At 33.2% G+C, this 25,741-nt stretch overlaps 1 protein-coding gene across 1 annotated transcript in view; it reads left to right on the forward strand.

Annotated features, from left to right (window-relative positions):
* The window catches only part of LOC149544570 (uncharacterized), a 56,369-nt gene that overhangs the window by 26,568 nt on the left and 4,060 nt on the right, over positions 1 to 25,741 (forward strand). Inside the window, exons 2-10 of the mRNA XM_089795190.1 lie at positions 1,148 to 1,229; positions 1,315 to 1,891; positions 2,014 to 2,274; positions 2,519 to 3,166; positions 3,261 to 3,487; positions 3,617 to 4,824; positions 6,815 to 6,882; positions 6,988 to 7,815; positions 8,800 to 8,911. Coding sequence (XP_089651316.1) covers positions 1,148 to 1,229; positions 1,315 to 1,891; positions 2,014 to 2,274; positions 2,519 to 3,166; positions 3,261 to 3,487; positions 3,617 to 4,824; positions 6,815 to 6,882; positions 6,988 to 7,815; positions 8,800 to 8,911 — 4,011 coding nt within the window. The remainder of the gene's footprint in view (positions 1 to 1,147; positions 1,230 to 1,314; positions 1,892 to 2,013; positions 2,275 to 2,518; positions 3,167 to 3,260; positions 3,488 to 3,616; positions 4,825 to 6,814; positions 6,883 to 6,987; positions 7,816 to 8,799; positions 8,912 to 25,741) is intronic.

Here is a 25,741-nt window from a genome sequence, read left to right on the forward strand (position 1 = left end):
GATTATAATCAAGTTTCAATCCGCAATCCCTTATTCATTAATTTTGTTGCAAGAAGCTACCCAATCATATATTATGAAATCCCTAACCCTAAGCCATTTTATACAAGTTTTTTGCCACTTACAAAATCAAGGCTAGAATAAGTTGTCCAATAGAACAATAGTAGTTGATCCACTTTACAATAATAAAGTCATTTGAACTTTCAGTGGTGATGCTCTTGAAAACCACTGTGGGGTGTTTTCCATCAACTCCACCCTATATTGCAATGGGGAGCAACCCCAGAACCCTACAAGGGGCATTTTCCCCAAACCTTGTAGATCAATATGAGGGTAATCTCACCAATTTAACTTTTGAGTCTTATTAGGCTCCATATAACAACATACAACACTATAAATAATCATTTACATATTCCATATTTGCTTGTTATCTTTTATCATAATTCTAAACTTGTTTAATCAGTTTGTCTAAATTTTTATTTGAAGAAAATAATTTTTGTAATTATATAAATTTGTTAAAGTTATTTTTAAATAACATTAGTCCTTATTGAGATTTAAGTTTCATATCAAGACAAGAAAATTATAGTTGTTGAATTTCACACAATTCATTAACATGAAAGATAATTTTATGTTTGAAGATTGGTTAACTTCCATAAGTACATGTTTGAACCTAAATAAAACATACAATCACTTATCTAATAGCATTTTGAAACTTACTTTTTAATTTTTAAAACTCAAATTTTTTTAATACAATTAATTTAATTATTTTTTATTTCTAATTTATATATCAAGTTATTTATTTCTAGTTATTTATACCATGAATATTAAAATCAGTTATTATAATTAACCCCCTAAATTTTTATCTATCTTGTTCGTATTAATATTTAAATTGATAAATCTGAAAGCTCTATATGACCTTTATGGTTAGACAAAATGGACTACTTTTGTTTATTTATATTTGAATGAAAGGTGCTATTTTGATTTTGTTTTATAATTTCATAGCAAAATGGAAATATATATGACCTAGAGATGTCTTGGAATTGCCCTAAGCGCTCTCGTGTCTATATATATACAGATACTCAGTGGCAACTTGTCTTCACAAGTGCTTTTATCCATGTATCCTCATGATCTCTTTCCAATTTATTGTGTGAAGAAGAATTTCCGATGGATCAGACCGGCACCACTCAATCGATTAATGGGGAAGGTTCACGCACAAACGACCACCCTCAAGCTAGGTGAGCTGCATTTTATTTGAACGTTACCGTCTTTTATTCCCCAAAAAATGAAAAAATTAAGCCGACTGGTTAATTTGATTAACAGTGATGATGGTCAGAAGTTTGATGCATTTCTCAGTCACAGCGGCGAGCAGAAAGAATTTGTGAGGCAACTAAACGAAGACCTGACAAACCAAGGCGTGTCCTCCTTCTTCGATCAAAATCGTGATTGCTTGCCAGTGGCAGACCGTTTTGGCGCTCGTATATTTAGGGCCATCGAGACATGCAATGTATCAGTTTTGCTTCTCTCACAGAGATTCCTCCATTCAAAGTGGCCCATGCTAGAACTCGCTGCTTCCGTGGAGAGATACCTCTCCGAAGCACATACACATCCGAAACTCACAATTTTACCCGTATTCTTTAGGATAGAAACCGATGCCCTGAAGCAAATCACGCCTGAGAATGAAGAGTGGACAATACTCGAGGGAATATCAGAGGAAGTGCGGGCCAAATGGCACAGTGCATTAGGAGTTGTAGGAGTAATTAATGGGTTAAAGTTTAAAGAAGGCGAAAATGAAGTGAAGTTCAGAGCTGAAATAGTGGATGAAATCAGGAAAAATCTTCCGACACCCACCCCAAGGTATCATGTCCGTGGTATGCAAGGAGAAGCACGAATGTGCCAGGTGAAAACACGTGATCACTGAGCCACTTTTTTACGATTCATTTATTTTTGTTACCTTGAACTGTTAGGCATATATGCATAGGAAATATGAATTTAGTATATTTATTGGTAATATGGTTGCAGGAGGTAGCAAATTTCATAGTGGACAAAGTTGAGCCCCAAAAAAGTAAAATCCATATTGCAGGATTGTGTGGAATAGCAGGCCAGGGGAAAACTACACTCGGCAAGGCTTTCTGTAACGTCAAATTGCATGAGTTTAAAGGTAAAGTATGCCATCTGGAGTTTTCTGGAGGCGATCCAATCGAAAGAACAAAACTGGCCCTGCAGTATCTGACTCCCCGCGGCTCTCAATCTTTTCTCCAAACACTGATAAGCCAAGATCAGGTGAACAATTTCATATGTCACTATGGAGGGCAGTGTGCCACATCATGATGTTTTTTATTAGGTTCATACACTTTTGGATCCCTACAAAAATAAAATATTTTTACACGATTATAATTTTGTTTTCAAACAGCTCTCCTATTTCATGTAGAATTGTCTTTACGGCTCCAGTTTTATGCAAATGACTCTAAACAAGATGACTCGTGAACATGATGTGTAATTCTAGCTTTTCTAATGTAAATTTCAGGCTCAAGCTGAGTTCGATAAAAGAGTGAAGGGCCAAAGGGTATTGTTGGTTCTGGACAACATCACAGACGAAAACATAGACGAAGTGAGAGATTATCTTCGGGTAGACCTGGGGGAAAACAGCCTAATTCTTTTGAGCGCTCGAAATGTTGATTTACTAGTAAAGTATTTCAATATAGACTCACAGTCATGCATGCAAGTCCCGAAGCTTGAAAAGAAAGAGGCCATAGCAATAATGTTGGATAGGGCATTTCCTAGAGAGCCAACGTTCACGGTAGAGGACGCAGATTTTGCTTTGAAGTGTGCAGAAAGATGTTCGTTCAAAGAGACCTGTTGCAACAGTACTGATCCGAGAACTCAAACATTTCATCCGTTGGCTTTACAAGCTTTTGGCGGCTACCTCTTCTGTAAATACGGTCGGAATTTGTCAAAATGGGCTGCTAAGATAGATGAAATGGTAGACAGAGGCCGTGACGGTTTGGATAAAGTATTCGCTTTGCTGGACAAAGCTTTTGACGACATGCCTGACCATTACCGCACCATATTCATGCTTCTCACCGTATATATGTTGCCAAATATTTCTCTCGGCAAAGTCATTGAGTGGGTCGCAATAAGCTGCAACCAAGAGATCTCATCTGTTGAAAAAGCAGTGAGTTGAATAATTGCTCTTGAACGCTCTCTGTTTGTGATTCAAGTGTTTTAATGGACAAACCATTGAATTTTTAATTTATATGTGGTTCCAGGTTCAGGATCTATGTAGGAAGGCATTTATTGAAGAATTTGAACCTCAAATTCGTATACACGATTTGTATATTGAGTTCGCTAAAATGAAAGCAACTAAAATGGAGAAATGGCTGTGCTGGAAGGAGGAGGACGACCAATCTAGTATACGCCAATTAATTGCAAAAGATAATGGCGGGTTTGAATTCGCCAAGTTAGAGCACTGCATGTATCAAACGATCTCCCCGAGGTACGTAAGACATTTATTTGTGCTTCAGCTTTCAGATGTAAAGAATGTGACCAACCTTGACTTGGGTAGGATGAAGAGCCTCAGAAGCCTCACATTACGCGATTGCAAATTACTGGAAAAACTTGTCAGGATGAAAAAGTTGCCTTACCTTGCGTGGCTTCAGATAAGTGGGGTACATCCAATGTTCGAACTTCCCGAGCTAAGCAGCTTCAAAGGGTTAAAACATCTTGAGATCAATATTCCAGGCAGTCAGGTCATTGATCAGCTGGGAGATCTTAGGAATTGTTGTCGTCTCAGAGAGATTTATGTTTTCTGTCCATCTCTCTTGGAGTTCCCAAGGTTAGAGGGTTTACAGCATTTGGAGAAAGTTGAATTTAGTTCGTGCGAAAAAGTGAAGGGACCCGTCGACTGCAGAGATTGTCCAAAGCTGCAAACTGTTGTCCTCAATGGATGTGAGAATCTATCCGAGCTTATTTTGTTGAACCGTGATCCAGTGACTGCTCCTCCATATGTAGATGCACCAAATGCTTATGATTTGGCGGCTAAAAATTCGGAATACATTTGCGAACTGAAAATTCTTCAACTGTGGGATATGCGAGAACTAGTGGAGCTTCCGAGTTTCAGACCTTTATCAAGTTTGTCTGTGCTCGAACTTGTCAAGTGCAGTATAAGGGAGCCCCCGGATCTTACGTGTTGTCCCAAGTTGGAAAATGTTTATTTTTTCCAACTAAAAAATCTAGTGAGTTTTCCCAGCTTCTCGTCACTAACCGAGTTGAAGAAATTAAGTTTATGTAACTGCAACAGTGTTCAAGATCCTCCGGATATCAAGAGATGCCATAAATTACAGGTGTTTCATCTTCTATACAACGATAGCATGAAAGGATTTTCAAAGATTGATGAGTGGGCAGAATTAGAGGAAATCCAAGTGAGTTGGCATTCTGCGGGTGAGGTTCAGTATCTGGGATTTAGTCCTTACAGTTGTCAAGCCAACGACGATCTTGAAATTTGTCTGGAGCACTTTAGAGACGAGAGGTTCGGGAACATAAGTGATGAAAGCATGCCAGAAGCATTGAAAGAGTTGGAGTGGTTGAAGGGCAAGAAAAAGCTAGTGAAACGGTATTTCCGTGGACTGAGGCTCTATTACTCACTCACAGCTCCGTTTGAGGATGGAGATGTACCATTGAAGGATTGCAGAAAAAAAAGAATTATTTTAGGAACGATGGATGGCAAGGTGACCGCGCTGTCCCTGAAGTTGGACAAAGACTCTCAAGATGATTGTTGGTTAAAAAAAGTGGAAGGATATTTTGGTGCAATTGCACCTGCAATCTTCACTTCAGGTAAGGGTTTACTACCAGCTTTAAATGGTTTATGTAGGGAAAGGAAGACGCAATCTTTCTTATAATTTGAAATTTGAACATAGGACGTTGCATTGTCTATTCCGTTACTTTCAAAACCTCATGTGGAAGGAAAATCAAAATTTAAGATATATATATATTTTAAATTGTTATTTCAAATTGATTTAATATATATTTGTATTTTTCTATGTATGTCATGATGTTTTAATTAAAGATGTTTATTTATTTGTAAAAAAATATTTTCTAGGATCCTTCATGGTGGGGCGAATATAATTGAGTTATAAGTTTTTACTAAGGGAATAATCAGGCTTCTTTCAAAGAAAATGAAATAAAACTAACTTTGACAAGGTTTGAAAAGTTAATCTTGAACTATTACGTTTTGTTGTATTGTCATGAACTAGTCAAGATATCTATTGGTGTTGCCTTCGGAAAACTTAAAGAATGCACTAATTGAAAGCTATACAACTTATTTTCCTATTGAATAACTTGGAAACCAATACCATATATCACATATGTAGAGAGATAAATATTGAATTCAGTTTTCTTGCCAATCTAATAATGAACATGGTTCAAGTTACTATTGGAATTGCAAGATTATGCATCATCCAAACACCACGAATTAGTTTAAAGATAACTAACAATACATTTTAAAAGTTTCCATTAGAATTCCAAGTCTAACTCCTTGACCTTAGATTCAAGCATTATCCAAACACCAAGAGTTTTCTTAAAAGATAGCTAACAATAGCACCTTTTAGATGATCATTTCAAATGAATTTCACTACATAATGTAAGTGATATAGATACATGCATCAATTTGTATTTATTTCCTCATTTCAAAAGATGGTTCATATAATAATTTTATATTCATCTGTCAAGGATCTTTAAATTTAGTAAGACACTTGATAGATTTTATTTAGCCCATTTTTAATACATTTAGTATCATCTCTTTTGACATGGTTCTACCAAATTCTTTTAAATATATTAGTGTATTTAATTACCGAGACTTACAAGAATATAACAATATTACATATAATTTTATGATATGTGACACCACTTTTTTATAATACATAACAAACACACTTTTTCATAATATATTTAACAAAAAAACACTTATGATTAATACAACGTTCTCACTTTGAAAAATGATAAAAAATTAATCCCTAATTACATCATTGACCACCTTTATCATGAAACTTAACGTAGAACTAATATAATGTCATTTTTGAGGATGAACAAAATGCACTAAAGACAAAACAAAGTCAACTTTTTTTCAGATTCACAAAAAGGTAGTGATTCTTTTCCAAATTTATTGTTGTTTTCAACTACAAACTATGCAGATCAAATGCTGAAATTTTCAGAAAAATCTATGATGTTTTCAATTTTTTGAAAATTGATCAACTATATAGTTTGTAGGCAGGATAGCCGTGTCCTATTTCACTATCATATGATTATATTACATTGAAAATGAAAAGAAAACTTACTTTAAATTGCTAACTAGTTCAGAATATTCCTTAGGTTGGTTTAGAGGAGGCGCAATACAATTATCGTACTATCAGATTATTCAATATCCTTTCAACTTTTATAGACTTATAATCTTGATATAGAATTTTTTTTCGGAAATAGATTAAGAAAAATCATTTTAGCGATAAAATAAATTAATATAGGTAGTAGATATTTTCCACAGCATAAATTATGTCAAAACATTTTTGTTGGTTCTCCATTGCAATTGGCACTCTCCCAGTTTGGTCCATCTGGTTCTAGATGTCGTTCTCTGTGTTGGAAATCTTCTCGTCGAGCGTATCCCCGCCTGCTGCTCCTTTGCATGGGGTTTTTGGGAGATAGCGTGTTCTGTTCTAGTTTATGCATTTAAAGCATTCAATGAAGCTTTGGGATGATATATATATATACACTAAAGATAAACATGTACAACGAATTGTGTGCTAACTTGGCTTCACTAGTGTGTCTTCCTCAGACATTGTGGAAGACAGCTCCTCCGTACTTCCACTCTCACCCATAGAAGGAGAAGACCGCATGTGCCAGGTTGAATATCCTTGCTAACTTACCTTACCTTATTCATTTTCATGTTTGATTATTATTATAAATATGTAGATATGTTTTTATATTAACTATATTTAAATATTGTAGGAGCTGGCAGATTTCTTCAACACTCTGAAACCAAATGGAAAAGGAATCCGCATGGCAGGATTATATGGAATGCCGGGCCAGGGGAAAACTACACTTGCCAAGGCTTTCTGTCGTCGTAATCTGAGGAATTTCGATGGAAGGGTATGCTATCTTGACTTACAGGCACAACATCTATTCAGGGCGTTAGTAAATGACGAGAAAGTGTTGTTGGTTCTCGACAATATCAGTGACCAGAACATCGACGAGGTGAATAATTATCTTGGCCGGATAGAGTTTGGGAAAGACAGCTGGATCCTATTGAGCACACGAAGGTTACATGTTCTTGAAAATGATTTGAAAATTGACTCGAGGTCCTGTATGCATGTCCCAAGCCTTCAAAAGAAAGAGGCCATAGCCATTTTCTTAGAAAGAATATTAAAGCTTTCGGGGGATTCGGGTTTGACGGTAGAGATCGAAGAATTTTCTTCGAAGTTCGCAGAGAAATGTTTATTCAAAGACGACAGAGGTTTAGATCAATTTCATCCATTGGCTTTGAAAGCTTTAGGCCGACACATTTTGTTACATTGGGTTGCCCATAATAAAGCTGGCGGCGGTTCAGAAATACAGTTTTTAGGTCAACACCTCCGCAAACAGTGGTCACATTGGGCTGCCGATGATTCAAATGATGTGTTCGGTTTGGTGGAGAAAGTTTTCGATGCAATGGGGAACAAATGCCGCACCATATTCCTTCTCCTAACTAGACCTATGGCACCCAAAATGTCTACCGTAAAAGCTTTTGAGTGCCTACAAAAAAGTTACAACGGAGACTTTGAGGATGTTCAAAAAGCAGTGAGTTGGTTGTTCTCTATGCACAGATTTATGTTTTCGTTTCATTTCCATTCTATTTGTTTAGTTCCAAAAAGTGGTATGGTATGTATTTTAAATTCTCTTTTTATAGGTAATGGATTAAAGTTTAGATTGATTATTATAATTTGTTAAAATAAATTATAATAATATTTTTAAGTTTGAGTAGATTCTAATTCAAAACTTTTTAAATATTTTGTCATTGTATTGTAGGTTCTTATCTAATATTTATAATGTTTGACACTTTCTTGATATTTGTATTGAATTTATTTTATAATATTTCTATTTATTTTATTGGTTCTCTATATTTTAACTAAGGATTTTGTCTTATTTTTCCATTTCTAAATTTAATAATTCTTTTGTTGATAATAATAAAGAATAATTTATACTTTCTAATATTTTTGCAAACTTAATAAATATCTTTTTAATGGTAATTCTTTCTTTTCTACCAATGTATAATTCTCATATCAAATTAAACACTTTATCTAATCAAATATTCAACTTATATTCTATTAATTAACAAGTATTGAGTTTACATTTTGATGTTTAATTTACTAATGCATTTCATCATTTCATAAAGTCTAAGAAATACAAATGTAAACCTTATATTTAAAATCTATAATATAATTATAACTTCAATATTATAACAAATTCAAAATTCAAAATTCAAAATTTAAATCACACCAATACCATTACAAATTCATGTATTATAACTTTTATAAACTACTTATATCCATTTGTACTCTAATTTCAACTCATCATTGAATTACTTAATTATAAAAGAATATAAAATTATATTAATTAATATTACATTGAGACTTTTTTAATTTTTTAAATTAATTTTATTTTTTTGGATTCTTTTTTATATTTTGAGTAGATGTTATGTCCACAACTCTTGTTTAGTCCACCATTAGAGTTTTTCTTTAAAAATGATGAATCTCACAACACTTAATTTAATTTTGGCCTCAGGTTTTGGATCTATGCGAGAATGGTTTCATTGAAGAAATCAAACCTAAAATTCACATACATGGCCTCTTCAAAGAATTTTCTTATAGTAGACACAAAGACAACTTATCCATGGGTATGTTTTCAATATCATTTTTTAGCGTTTTAAATTTAAAAGGTTAGATTTATTTTATAATTCTTTATTTATAAAATATTAGATTAGGTACAAATATTTATAAAATTTTATTTTAGTTTGAATATATATAGCTTTTTATTGTAAAAAAGAAAAAAAGGAGGTGGAGTTTTCATTTTTTTCAAGACGATTGATAATTGTTGCATCTGTGAATATATGGGGTAATAAATTGATCATGGTCCATCTAAATATTGTAGCTACGTTGTTCAATATTTTTTTTCATTCACTCTTGACATTGTGAGACTATGGTTTGGTATTTGTTTTTGGATTGTCATTGGAGGTGACATTGCTTATACTTTGAGAGTGTACATTTTACTACCCACCTTTGGATATAGTGCATTATTTTCATGTGATTGCCATGCTACATTTGATAGAAATCTGGTCATGCAACATAGAAATGCAGATATTGGTTCTTTATTGGTAAGGACAACAAAAGAAAAGGAGTCGTAAATCAAGAATCAGTCATAGAAGAAATGAAGAAGATTTGGGTGAAGAAGGGTGAAGATGCAACTTCTATAGAAGACCTCATGTCAATCAACATATGAAACTCATTTCATAATTAAGAAACTAATTTAATGCTTAGGGACTTAGAACTTCATTGAAAACATCAAACAATCACTTATATCATTTGAGCTAGGACATCCATCAACATAAACATATGCATTGATGATAAGAAGTATATGAAGTAAGAAGCAAGACAAATATGACCACTATAGAGCTATAAGATTGAAAGAAGTATATTTCTATGTTAGCAAAAGAGAAGTGAACTATTAGAATGGAGGATATTATCTATGATTGAGTCCATGTCGGTAAATAAAATCTTGTCGGCGAATTGCATTTAATGATTAGTACAAATAATTGTTGGACACTTTACTACTATGTATAGGAATGCCCTATTTTTCATTGTTACTTTACTTTCAAAGAACTATTGTGTGAACTAGTGAGCATGGTTGTCTACTGAATGAATTCATTATTTAGAAAGAATTTGAAGATCGATCAAGTTTTCTAACCCTAAGTGTTTATAACTCTTAGTAGAATCTAAAAAGTGTGGAAAACTTGTAGAAATATTATGGTTAAGAAGGTGGACACACTAGCATTAGTTTAGAGATTGAAGAACATGAGCTTCAATATAATCTACAATCATTGAGAGCTATAGAAGTAAATAGAGTTGGAGCATTGTCTTGGATACTATCTTGAGTCATACTAACTGAAGATGTTAAAGAATGTTTATTCATTAAAAATCAACTGAAATTGGAGATGTAGATATTGATCATGAAAGGGAATGAATGAATGATCAAGAAGAGTTTTGCATGTGCAAAATAGGACATTCATGGTGATTAAGGCATTATAACTTGAATTGCAAAATTAGTTAGAGGAGAATAGAGGAAGGAAGCAGTGAACAACAAAGAGACATCTAGTCAAGAAGGATCAAGTACATAGTAGGATATAGGTGCTTTGTCATAAAGCATAAGAGTACTAGTCACAGGATCAATGCTGAGACATTCTAACAAGTGAATTAGTTAAATCTCTTAACAAAGTAGTCCTAATAGGTTGTATGGAAGTCCTCTAACAAGATGCTTCCTTAATTGTGAACTAAAGTCCTCTTACTATGCACACTTCTAACAGGGTGTTGAAATCCTCTAACAAGGTGAGACCTAATAGTCTTTTTAAGCCTTTATCAGAGCAAACATTTCATAGGGTAGATCATGGTTCATGATCAAACATTGTAGCCTTCATTGGATACAGTTTATTACTGTAGTAGTGAACATTTGTTGGTGTCATCCCCACCTAGTTTTACCTTCTCATTGGAGGGTTTCTGGGTAATCAAATCTAGTTTCATATATGTGTGAATGCTTACTTATTTACATGCTTTAGATGAATATGCTTTATATGGTATTTCAGTTTATTTTTTGAATGTATGAGATGGATGTGTGGTGAATATTTTATGGGTCAAAGTTTAAAGCATTGATTCACCCCACCACCCACCCCCCTCTTAGAAGTTTACCTTTCCTATTGTAATTCCAACAAACTTTATTGATATTTCTTTTCTAGGTTGTTTTTTCTAGATCATTCTTTGGCATATATTTTTCTTCCTCGATGTATGCTTCTAATTTAATTTCTTGTAGAATAATCATTAATCATATTTTTCATGATGCAAAGTTGGAGGCTCCTTTAAGCGTGTCTTACAATCTTACATTATTTACCATTTTTTTAGGTTGAATACGTTTCAATAGGTTTAAATCTGGTGTAAGACCAACTGAATTTATCTATGAGTATGGCTCTCATATGATGTAAAAGATGAGAGATCTTTGGATAAAGTGTGTGTGTGTGTGTGTGTGTGTGTATAAAACTAGTGATCAATATTGCTTCAAAATACATGTATATGTGTAAATGATGAACCTTATAAAATGTAGATATGGAAGACTGATTGTTGCTATAGATGCTTGAGATTATTGTTTTGTTATATATCTTTCACTATGTGGTGACAATCTTTATTTATATGTGAAACTAGACTCAAGTTCCTATAGGGACATGACATTACATGGCCTATGGGCACGTAGGGTCATGCCCCATGGGCACGTAGGGTCATGCCCCTACATGGACTTTTGTCCATACGATCCGTAACAAATATATTACTTAGTTTAACTACCAGTAAGTTTAGCCCGATGATAATATAAGGAATGATCAATAAAAAGGTAATTTGGTACATGTCATTTATTATTATAATATATATACATATTGTTGAGTTGTCGTTTGGCACAATGCTTTAACAACAGGAATCCTTTTGAATTCTTCCCTTGAAAAACTAATCTGGGATAAACTCCAAGGTTTTGGGCAATCTTCTGACCTACCAGAATCCGCTTAATTGAAGATAAATGTTTTCGTTCATAGGGAGGTCTTTTCTTGTTCGCACCAATTTAGTGAAGATGTCTAATCTACTGTTTGAAAAAGTGACCACGAAAAAAATCTATTTTTTGGATTTTCCCTTTTGTGATGTATGCAAGTTATTAATGCAGCTATATGAATTCCTAATTTAACCAAGTGTTTTTAAAAGAAAATTACGAAGATAAGGTAACAAGAAGTTTAAGCAAATGACTTTGAAAAGAAAATCCTAACAGACATAAGCCATAGAAACAAAACATCTACGAGTTAAGTCTTTGAAAAGATTAGTCGGTAACCAATGAAAATAGGATCAACGCTTCCTCAATGCCACTGATTCAATCGTTGATGGGAATTCAGTAATAACCGTAAGATGTTTCACTTCTCATCAAATTGCAAGACCACAGAAAATGCACTCATACGAGACCAGAAGCTATTGTAGGAATAATAGGTGATCTCTTCTCCAACTCATTACATCAAAAAAATTTGTATACATGTGGCAAACACCGGAACTGAAAGATTGCACATTCAAAATAACACAATAAAATAATTGGCTTCCTTATAATTCATGAATATGCATTCACAAAATATTACACAATATGGCAATAATAACTACTCTCAAAATGAGAGCACCAATAACATATATTATTGTATCAAAATAACGGCCTATAATACATATTGTGTTCTTGAATTCATAGGAAATTGTCTCCTCAATTTCTGTTGAGTGTGAGAGATTTCTTCATACAAATATATGCTAAAAACTAATAAAAAAAATCTAATTATATACAAACTGACTCTCTAAATGGTGGTAAGTATGTCTCAACCATTGTTAATATTAATTATTGGGTGCATGAGCCTTTACATGACTTAAAACAATAAAATAAGGAGATAAGAAGAAGGAAGTTGTAAGAGGATCTGAGAGTCACTAGAAGCTCTAAAAGTGGAAGCTTGACCTTCTCTAGCCATTTATAGGAGTTGAACTACCATTAAAATGTGTTTTTGGTGCATGGAATGCCCTAAATTAGGAACTGACAGTTAACTATTGGTGCATTGTTACTTCTTCAAAATTGTCAGCACACCATTGTGAAAAGCGCACATGCACATCTTGATGACAAGTTCCAAAATAATAAAATTTCCCAAGTGTCAAAACTGAAATTCTAGTTTCTTGGTTTTGTTTCCCTTTATACCAGGGCTATGTTTGGATGTTTCCTCTTGAATTTCTTAATTATCTCCATTACTTGGGCGACATTTGACAAATCTAAAGTTTCATACTTGTTCTTTACTATTTGTCGACAATTGCTGATTTCAATGTGAGGGTCTGAAAAGTCCTCAAGTTTAGAGTCTAGTTCTAGAAATACCTCTTTAGTCTTAAATGCTTGCCTAATATCTTTGTCAGATGAAGCACTCTCGAAAGTTCCTCGAAAATGTTGAACTATTAAGTGCATTGAATTGAGCTTTATTTTTGACTTGTCTTAAAAAATGTCTAGGCCAACAACATTATAATATCTATCTAATTCCAAAATTTGCTCTTAAGTTTACTCTCTCAACTTTTGTATCTCCACATGTAGTGTCTCCATGACTTCAAAATGTTCAACTTGAAAGTGAGATTTCCTTGGTGCACCTTGGTGTTTGAAAACTACTAGTTTGGGAGAAATATTTTCCGCCGGTGAGGATGATGAAGATACCATTTTATCTGTACAAGAAGTAGGCCTTAATCTGGCAACCTAGAAATTAGCCCCAAACGAAATCCTAATTGATAAAAAATGTAACTAAAATATTCAAAATAGAGAAAACCTAGTTAAAAATCCCCAAAAAAAGCCCTAGAATGCAAAACACCACACCTAGTGCACCCTTAAAGGTGTGCTTGGTGCACTAAATAGCTATGTTAAGGCCATTGTCATGGTTGCACACCCGTGCACCCTCATGAGGTGCGCACTTGCGAATGTGCAGAACTGCACACATTGCGCGTGACAAGTGCAGTGGGGAATTTCAACTTAGTTTTATATTTATGTGCAGAAAGGGTGCACACATATGCACCTTTGCATGCACATCCTTATGAGCCTTAAGTGCTCGGAAAGCACACAAAAGGTGCGCATGTGTGCACATTGGGGAGTTGTGCACATGCACACTTTTCCTTTGGTTTTTACTTAGCTTAGTTTTGTAGAAGGTGCCCATATGCGCACCTTGAGGAGGTGTGCATGTGTGCACCTTCTAGTGTTCTTAATCATAGGTTTTATTAAGGTTCTTTTAGGTTTTCTTGGGTGAACAAAGTGCACATATGGGCACCTTGAGGAGGTGCGCATGTGCGCACCTTCCAGTTTATGTTCTAACATTGATGTTTTAGCTATGTTTGACTTATCAACCTTTCCTGATTAGAGATTTGGGTTTGACCTAGACCCAGTTGAGGATTTACAATAACCAAGACTTCGGACTAGATGCCTCATAGGAAATTTTGAAACTAGAGGGTCCCCATTTTGTGACTCAAAATGGGGAGTGTGTTGTGATGCCATAATACACACACAGACACAGACACACACATATATATGTATATATGTGTGTCTATATATGTATATATACATAAAAATATGTGTATATATACAAATATGTATATGTATATATATACATGTACACACACACACACACACACACAAAATTAGCAGAGACATATACATAAGCATATCAAGTTATAATATCAGAAGTACATGTATAAGTTATTTGGTTATCTGGTTCCATATCCATGGCTTGTTACTCCTTCCCTTCATTGCCAAGCTCCTGTTCCTCTTGCTCATCATAGTTTCTCCTAGTGTCTTTTCTTTTATGTCTAGGCCCCATTTTTCCCCTGAATTCTCCATAAAGTCAAACTTCTCAAGTTTCTCTGTTTAATGTTAGCTAAGAGTTTCTTTTCTCTCAATGTTTTTCTTGAGTATTGGTTCCCTTTCTAATTATGGTACCCATACTCAACATCAAAGACTTCATTTGTTTCCATTTTTATTTTCCTAGCAGCTATCTCTCGAGGTTTTGGTAGAGGGGGATGAAGTTTGGGAAGCCTTAGTAATTTTGATGGGTGTAATGAACCTACTCAAATCTAATCTCAAGGTGCTGATAAGGAACTCAAGGAATATCGTCAAACAATTCACTTGCAACCTCCCAGCTTGCTAGTTTATGTGATCAGACTGATATAATGCTTGTAGAAGAAACCAAAGTACTCTAAATGCTACAATGCATAAACTCTAACCTAGAAGCATCAATGACTAAATTTCATCTTTAACAATGTCATATATGACTTCTAAATGCAAAATGTGCACCTATAGCCAACTGGTAATTTTAGCAAATAGTTGGAATGCAACCTATATGTTGATAAGAACATCTATAGCCATTGACATTTTGTCAAATAGTTGGCATACATCTTCATATCACATTCAAATGAACATTACAACTATGTGAGACTTCCCAAAGATGATGTCTTATTTAAATGCAATTGCTTACACAAGTTTTCATGGAAATGCCAAAATTCTTGGCTTACAACATCACCCAACAGAAAATGCCAAAGTTTGATTACAATGTCTACCTACAACAACTCTATAAAATGCATCTAAATGACACGTAGATAGCATGAAATCTTCAAGGAACCTATAGCTTGAAGTTGACTTGAGTCTCCAATGGTGAAGCAAGCATTATCTCAGAAAATGAAGGACCTTATGAACCCAAATTGACCCACCTATGATGTTGCCCCTATTTTTGAAGCAATGGCAGATATAAAATAATATGCAGCCTCTGTTGCCAACAAAGCTTCCAACAAGATTGCTTAGACCCCTAATATGAAGTGCCTCCACTCCTAGATGAAATTGTCCCAAGATGAAGTGTCTATGAGCAAAATTGAACCTCTCACACAAGCTGATATGAAGATAGAAATTCTAGAAATGACTGATATAAAAATTTGAGCATGCAATTGAACTCCTTCATGCCAAACTTGCGGAAGACTTAACACCAAAGATGTCTCCATAAAGCCCTAAATTGAATCATATAAAAACTTGGCCAAAGGCCACTAAGTTTTAACAATGGAGCTCAAATAGAAAGTCTAAAGTAACTTTCTCCTAGCTGCAATAATTCAAGTGATATTTCACACCCTCAAAATTGCGCACCAATTGACAGTTTTCATTCTCAATGACCAAAGACAACTATAGAAACTTTGGGCTCCACAACCTTCAAACATCAACATCAACAACAACAAATCTGGATGGTGAGAATGAAGTCTAGGATGCCTATTTATTCTTTTTTCTCCACTTTCTCTAGAATCTTCTAGAACATTATTTTATTTTATTTGTTAAGTGACTTTATAAGATATTTTATAATTCAAGTCACTTTATTAAATTATTAAATATAAAGTTACCTTTTAATATTTATTTATTTGATAACTTTATAAATAGTTAACTTAATACCACTTATTTATTTAATTAAAATAATTACTTAGTCATCCTCATAAAATATTCAATATTTTGGACAACTTAATTAATTAAATTAATTAAATCAAATTACCTCCAAAATGAGGACATTACAATGGGTGAAGGGTTCAGGTTCGAGATTTGCAGATGGAGGCCTTTGAAAAATTTATACATGTAGAACATAAGGGCTTGATGGCAATTCGTGAAACTTTTACCCGCCTTTTTTTTACAAATATTTCTCACACAATCTTCCATAGAATGTAACAACAAGAATGGAAAGAAGATACATTCCCTATTCCTAATGTGGTTAAGGATAGGAAACTATTAATAATAACACACCTTGACTCTATGTTCCATGGTTATATGTCACATTATGACATGGTAGACCATATTGCATGGTTTTGGAAGCTTTTCACGGGTAAACCCTCCATGGAGCCACACAAGGGCTTCATTGGGTTGATATAATTTGTACAGTTTTATGCTTGTCTCATTTGCTTCAACCTGTAGCTTTTTTCCATCCATGATCAGGCTTGTTGCATTCATGGTCAACTCCTTGGTCACCTCCAACTAGATGCATTAATTGAAACCTGACAATTCTTTCATGATTGAACAAACTGCCAAGTGACCTTCTCATCATGCCCTTCTGTGCTCTCCATGAACGGAATAAACCCTCCCTCCTTTAGATACGTCCACACTGCTTTTTCTATCATTATGATTATGTTACTTTCTTACCATTGTGATAATTAAATTATTTAATAGGGCAGGATTCCTAGTTTAGAGTGTTGAAATCTTTTGTCAAGGTTACTCCCAAAAAAGTAAAGACTATAACAAATTTAGAGGAAAATATTTTAACATGGTACACCTGACAATGTTTTGTAACCCTTAACAAGGGAAGCTCCTAAGAAAGCATATTCTAGAAGAGTACAACTATTTGATAGGACTTATCTTACACCATGGTTTTCACCTAGATCAGGTTTCCATGAGATAAATTTTTGTGTCATTGTTGTGTAATTTTGTTTACTATTGTGAATGAATGTTTAATGAACTTAACTAATAACAATGTTATAGGAAAAATTGAATCTTATCGATAACAGTATTGAAAGTTGTTAAAAGTTTTGTTTTGGTGATTACTGATTTAGGCCAGTAATCAATCCTATACCTACATTACAACATATAATTTTCCATACCATTTTAATTTCAATGTCCATGGTTTGATAATACTAACGAGCTTAAGGAGTTAGTTGATAATTGCTTTTGGATTTCCAATCCATAAGTGGTAGTATTCTCTAGTTTCCAACCTGATTGATTTAGCAAGCATGCTTCATGGAACCCTAATTAGGTTTAGGAAGCCATAAAAGACAAAGGGCAAGGAATGATATATATAGGTGATCAAGGAGAAGCTAAAGAATATAGAGAAGAGAAAGGATATAAAATAAAAAAGATAGAATCATGCAGTGATCATAAAATAATTTAATTGAAGAATAGTCAAAGAGCTTAAAGGATCCAAAAAGCTTTTAGATGAAGCAATCAAAGATCAAAATGCTTGTTGACTAATTATTAACATGTAAGAAAAAAATTATGAAATCCCTTAACCATGTAGTCTTTAACAGGACTTAAAAGTTCTATTCTAAACTTTCGTAAATCCTTTGACATGGTGAACACTACATAAGAGGGATAAAAAAAGGTGTTTTGTGTAGATGCAAGATGTGTATGAGGAAGATCAAAGTTAGCAGTAGATTGAAATTCTGATAGTTTTCTATCCTCAAGGGCTATGTATTTTGGACAAATTTGTTGAGTGTGAGTTGTGTGTTAAAGGCAAATTTAGACATTATATTGTATGTAAGTTGTTGTAAGGGTTGCATTATTAGTTGTATCCGACACCCTAGAGTTTGGTTTAACAAATTGATGAATCATGTACCTAAAAAGAATTCCTATAGAATTAGCGAATATGACTGACACCTATGTATCTCAGTAGATGGATTTCTTTTTATATGGACTTAATAATCAATTTGATGCAGGTCAAGAAGGAGAAAAGCCAAAGTGATGATAGTTTTTCCATCATGTGAGTTTTTGGTAATTTGGAACCATTTCCAATGTTTCCACATCATGTGAGTTTGTAGTAATTTGAAACCATTTGTGATATTTGGTGGTCTATTGTAACCACTATTATGTAAGGTTTGTGGTTAGCTAAAACCATTCAAATGCAAAGTTTTTGGTCAGCTAGAAATCATTTGTGTTACATTGGTTAGGGGTAAGTTGTAAAACTAGAAGTGATTATGACAAGGAAAAGTAATATAAATGCAGTAGCATTGGTGGAAGAAATTAAGGCCCGAGTGTTGGCAAATATTAATTTCTTCTCCAGCCAGTCGTTCTTCAACCATCTCAGCCAACAACCCTCCAAAAGTAGTTGACAATATGTCGTCCAAGCACTTTCCAACACACCAGCTACACCACCCAACATTAATTATATAGCTAACTCTCTGTAATAGTAAGACTAGCATTTAATATGTATTTCATTATAAATATAATGGATTGGGCATGTGATCAACAGAGCCCATTTTTGGGTTTCTCCATGGCTTCTCCTCTTCATGGTTTTCTCTATTCTAATTTCTATCAAAAATCTCAACATAGTAGTCAGACAGTCACTCCTAATAGGGTGAAGTCATTCATAAGATGAAATTATTGTAAGATCTTAATTAGACACCTTATTATTGCAGTAATGAGTTGTGAGTATCATACCCACTACAGTCTTTCCCTCTAACCAAGGGTTTTTTGCAAGACCAAAATACTGTGTTATGTGTGTGGTCACTTATATTACATGTTTACCACTTTGAAAGCTTTACATTTCAGCAATAGGTAGCAAGTCATTTCATATCAGTAGATTACTTGATGGTACAATAGATATCAAATAAGGTGAATTAGAGTTAATTAGTTTATGATCAAAAAGTAAAGTGAAAATGTTGATTCTCCCCCTCTTTCCCTTAGCTGAATCATTCCAACACATGATTTTTATAAATAAATGTAATGTCATAGATTAGTGCATGGAATAATAATAAAAAATTGATCTTTTCTAGACAGACCCATGCCTCTAATAAATTTAAATTTGTTTGTGTACAAACCTTTCATATTGTTTGTGTGCTCTGTTCTGCCCCAAATCTCCCTTATCTTCACTGTCATGTGATCAATCTCCATTGCTTTTAGACTCTCATCCTTATGAAGAAACTCATGAAAGTGCAATAACTTATTTCTAAGATTGCTTCATAACTCCTCAAAATGGATCCCTTGAGCATTAGGTTTAAGTGAATGCCCATAAAGTGCATTTCATTGTCTTAGTTATTGAAATCGGAAATGAATTGTTTAGTCCTTAGTGTTATTTGATTTTTTGGGATTTAGATTTCATATAACAAGCTATAGCATTTGCTCTATCTTATCAATGCATGTCATAGAAACAATTTCACATTTCTATAAAATTCAAATAGTTAACTAGAAGAGTTCAATGCATCAATTGTTCTGCATTTGTATTATTTGGAGTCTAGGTGTTAAGAATGTTAGCTTATGTGAAATTGAATTTGTAATTTTATGATTATTCTCAAATAAACTTTACATAACTTATTATAGTAATTATATATATATATATATATATATGTAGAGAGAGAGAGAGAGAGAGAGAGAGAGAGAGAGAGAGAGAGAGAGAGAGAGAGAGGTCTATGTAATGTAATCAATTTTTAATCATATACTACCGATAGCACATGATATTATAATCTATCGATAATCATATTACTCATGTTGACCAATATTACTATACTGTCGATGGCATTTATAAACCTCTTAACAAATCGTAGATCATACATTGTGTTTACCGCCGAAGCATATTAACTATTATCATTATTGTGTCAAACCTTCATGACCTGTCCCAGGATCATTGGGATATATATAGGTTGATATGTGACTCTTCATCACGTCCTTTCACAACACCATTTCTTATACATATATATTATGATTCTGATTTGTAGTGTGTAGTAGATCAATAATAGTGGTAATCGGGTAAAAGCATAGATCTGTGTCACCGTTTGTGATACAAAAATCTGTTTTGGTCAAATCTCATTTCTCTATCAAAACTCAATTTTAAAAAAAAACTAAAAATACCCTTTTATAGATTTCAGATTCGATATCATCATTATATAAATTTTTGAGTGTTTTGATTAGTTATAATATGTTATAATCTAAAAATATTATAAGTCGATATTTCAACATTTCAGAAGATGCTCTCTCAAAAAATGAAAAAAAATAGTAAATCATATCAAAAAAATTAAAAAAAAATATTTATCACTAGAGGAGAGAATCCTCTTCATGAATATGTAATTTTTTTCAAGAAGGTATAGATTTGATAGGGAAGTTTTGACGGGAGGAAAAAACTGTTGGATTCTGACAAGGTCGAACTTGAGTACTTATAAAAAAGAAAATATACATCAAAAATAATTATTTCTTTTTTTGTACACTAGCTATACTTGTCATCTATAAAATATTTTCAAATCATAACAAAAAAAGATGATTTGCACATACTTGTTTGACGGGAACTACATCCTATATTTTTTTCAGTTAAAAAAGGGACTTCAAAATAAAATAAAATGAATAAATTCTTAGTCAAAAAAATAATAAAAATTATAGGCATAAAATTCATACAATTCTACACATTTCATCAGTTTACATCATCTTCATATTTTAAACACAAATACCATTTTTTTTGTCATTAATGTTGAACTGTCACATTCTGATATCACTTTTCTTTATAAAAGGTGACACAGGTTTGTGCTTTTACCCAATCATACTTTCACACTTGTAGATCATAATACATAAATCTAGGATATATTTTGTTCAAGAAATTATCATCAATAACAATCCAGAATTTAATATCAGTATCTTAACATCTTCATTTTCAAGATTAATAAAAATTGAGATTTACACCAATCAAGATCACAACATAATATAAAACTTTACATGGTATCAGAGCCAAATTGGTAGAGAAATCTCAAATTTTTTAAGGAAAAAATAATGGCAAATAAAGTCAGGGTGGAAGACAGACATGAAGGTGCATCAAATTTCTTCTCTTTGAAAACTTGTATCATCACGATTTTGGAAGAATTGGAACTTGAAGAATACATTGAAAAAGATATCCCAATACCTCAAGATGAAACCAAAAAACTCACCTGGAAAAGACAAAATAATAAAGCAAGGAAACTCATTGTTGATTTAGTTAAAGATCACATTCTTCCTTCCATATCAGAGATCAAAAGTGCATATGAAGTATTCAAGACCATAAAAAATACATTTAAGATAAATAAGTCAAGTAGACTAATCACTTTAAAATCCTAATTACTGAATACTAAAATGGAAAAAGGAGATTCTATTCACTCTTATTTTGGAAAAATCTTTAAAACAAAGAAACAATTATCTTCCATTGGAAACAAAATTGAAGATCAAGATCTCTTATTAATAGCTCTAAGAGGGCTTCCAATGTCTTGGGATACTTTCATACAAGTTGTAAGCAGACCCTCTATTCCTACTTTTGATCAATTGAAAAATGAATGCAAAGCATAAGAATCAAGGCTAATCTCTAGAGGGATAACTTCAAATCAAGAGGGAGAAAATAAGGCTCTTCACACTGTCTCAAACAAAAGAAAGAGAAAATTCAATAATAATAATAATAATAATAATAAGTTTAAGAAAGATCATTCACTTGTTAAGTGTTTTAAGTGTGAGAAAATAGGACACACATTTGGAAATTATCCAAAAAGAGAAAATTTTTTAGCCTCCCTTGTTGAAACAAAGGAAGATGAAAATCAACTATACTATTCTGCACTTTCAAGTGAAGTAAATTCAAATAAAGAAGCTTGGATTGTAGATAGTGGTGCATTCCATCACATATCTGGATTCAAAGATATGTTTGATACATTTGGAACTCATATCACTAAAGGAGTTACTATTGGAGACAATTCTACCTATCTTGTAAAAGGTATCGGGACATGTTCTATAAAATTAAAGGACGGAACTACACTTAATCTTAAAGATGTCTTATTTGTACCAAGCATAAAAAGGAACCTAATTTCTATCTCAATTCTAATAGATGATGGATATCATGTCACCTTCAACAAAGACAAAGTACTATATTGGCATAATAACTCAAATATGAAAAATGCTATTATCATAGGGTCTAGATTTGGAACATTATATAGATTAAGCAATATTAAACTCAAGCTCTTAGTCTTGAAACATCCAATGTTAATGAATTATGGCATAGATGACTTGGGCACATTGTGTTTAGTTCACATCCTAATTTAGATAAAGTAACTTTTGGTACTCCTTAACTAGACTCATCTCATAGAGGAACTTGCAAAGGGTGTGCTATAGGGAAAATCATAAAAAAACCTTTTACCTCTAGTGAACATAAGTCAAAATTAGTTTTGGAACTAGTTCAAACCTTTGTGGACCCATGCCCACGCCTTCTCTAGGAGGTTTCCTTTATTACATATCTTTCATTGATGACTTTTCTAGGAAGACTTGGATCTATTTCTTGAAAGTCAAAGAATCAAATGAAGTTCTATCAAAATTCAAAACCTTCAGAGCATTAATAGAAAATTAGACAAGTAAAAGGATTAAGACATTAAGATCACACAATGAAGGAGAATATACATCTAACATCTTCAAAAGTTTTTGTAATTCTATTGGGATTAAGAGGGAGTATATAGTACCTTATAATCCTCAACAAAATGGAGTCGTAGAAGGGACAAACATGTCATCATTGAAGCTACAAAAGCTATGTTACATGATCAGAATATGCATGCCTCATTTTGGGCAGAAGCTTCTAAGAGTATAGTATACATTCAAAATAGATGTCCACATTCATTTCTAAAGAATACCACACCTGGAGAAGTTTTCTTAGGGATCAAACTAGACCTAAGTCATCTTAGAATATTTAGATGTCCAATATACATTCACATACCCAAAGAAAAGAGGACTAAACTTGAACGTTATGGGAAGAGAGGTATATTTATAGGATATTGTCAAAATTCCAAGGGTTATAGAATTTACATTCCTGGACAAATATTAGTTAAAATAAGTAGAGATGTAATTTTTGAAGAGGATTTTGCTTTAAAACTTTCAATCGACATAGAAGATGAACAAATCTCAGATGATGAGGAAATTAGACAAACTGAAAATTAGAGGAAGCACACACCTGAAGAGAGAGAGCCAGATATAACTAATGGGAAGAAAAGACCATTATGGGCAAGGAAGATGCTTGAAGAAAACAATGTGGAACTAGATGAGATCTCAAAAGAAAACAAGAGAACTCGAAATCAATCATGTTATACTGCTCTCATAACTGAGATAAACAAAATCGAACGATCTGCAACTAAAGAAGCCCTAAAGTCACACGAGTGGAAAGATGCCATGGTAGAAGAATACAATTCCATAATTCAGAACGATGTTTGGGATATTGTACCTAGGCCTAAAGACAAAATAGTTGTATCTTCAAAATGGTTATACAAAATCAAATACACTGCTGATGGAAGTATTGAAAAACACAAAGCTAGATTTGTTGCCTTAGGATTCTCCCAAAAAGTTGGCATTGATTATGAAGAAACCTTTGCACTAGTAGCTCGTTACGCTTTTATAAGAACAATTATTGCAATTGCAGCATCAAAACGATGGAAGATTCATCAAATTGATGTAAAAATTGCTTTTCTAAATGGGGTCATTAATGAAGAAGTCTACATAGAACAACTTGAAGGGTTCATCATAAAAGATAAAAATTTATTTGTATGTAAACTCAAGAAAGAACTCTATGGTCTCAAACAAGCTCCTCGAGCCTGGTATGAAAGGATAGATAACTACCTTTCCAAACTCTGATACTCAAAAAATGAAGCTGATTCTAACATATACTTCAAAACCACAAGTGATGGAATGGTAATACTTGTTCTCTATGTTGATGACTTGTTAATAATAGGTGATGATAAATTAATTGAAAAAGTAAGCAAGAATTGATAGCGGAATTTGAAATGAAAGATTTAGGGTTATTACACTACTTCTTGGGATTAGAAGTTAATAAAAAAGAAGACTACATTTTCTTACATCAAGGAAAGTACACTCATGATATTCTAACTAGATTTGGAATGATGGATAGTAAGCCCTTATCTACTCCGATGGAGACAAACTTACACAAGCTAAAAGAAGAAGCATCAAAATTTGAGGACATTGATCCTACTCTCTTTAGACAAATAATTGGATCTCTTATGTACCTTGTGAATTCCAGACCCAACATATGCTATGCTAAAAATGTTCTTAGTCATTTCATGTGTAAACCTAAGAAGATCCATCTTATGGCTACAAAACATATATTAAGATATTTATGAGGATCTATTGGTTTTGGATTAAAATAGGAAAAAGTTGAGATAAATTTGGAAGGATATACTGATTCAAATCGGGCAAGATGTTCCTCTAACCACAAGAGCACTATAGTATGTTGCTTTAGTCTTGGGTCTGCAATGATATCTTGGTTCAGTAGAAAAAAACCAGTTGTTACCTTAAGTTCTACCGAAGCCGAGTATGTAGCCGCTTCCATGGGAGCACATGAAGTAGTTTGGTTAAGAAAACTTCTATTTGGGCTATTTAGAAAACCTCTAAAACCAACTGTGATCCATTGTGATAATCAAAGTTGTATCAAGCTATCAGAAAATCTAGTTTTCCACAATCGATCAAAGCATATTGAGACTCCCTATCACTACATAAGAGACATGGTCAGCAGAGATATCATTAAATTGTGTTGTATCAATACAAATGAACAAAATGTTGATATTTTCACCAAACCTCTTGCAAAGTTGAAAATTGTGTACTTCCAAGGAAAAATTGGTATGATATTATTGTAAATGCATCTATTATTCATGAATACAAATTATTTTCTTATTTTTGCTTGCAAGCTTGTATTGTGAAAAGTGATGACTTTTCTTGAGAAAGGTGACGACCTTTCATGTGTTCTGATCCTATGATAAAGTGATAACTTTATTTTAGTTGATCTATTTTCAAACAATGGTTGAAATTGTTGTTATCTTTTAGGCCGGATTCTACCAGACACATTGATAACCTTCATGGGTCTTTTTGAGTGATAGTCAAACACCATGAAAGCCCATTACTTTGAAAGTTTGGGCTATCTTGGTTCTTTGGGCTAGATTTTGCCAGACACATTGATAACCTTCATGGGTCTTTTGGGCGATAGCCGAACACCATGAAAATCCATTATGTTTTCTTTCTTCTTTCTCTCCCTTAGTTTAAAACATAATGTTGATTATATTTTATTGTGTAATTCAATTTCCCTTGCTAAAGAGGGAGTGTTAAGAATGTTAGCTTATGTGAAATTGAATTTGTAATTTTATGATTATTCTCAAATAAACTTTAC

This window comes from Cupressus sempervirens, chromosome 8, assembly GCF_028749045.1.
Source record: "Cupressus sempervirens isolate cs-2001-9-10 chromosome 8, ASM2874904v1, whole genome shotgun sequence".
NCBI classification, from domain to species: Eukaryota; Viridiplantae; Streptophyta; class Pinopsida; order Cupressales; family Cupressaceae; genus Cupressus; species Cupressus sempervirens.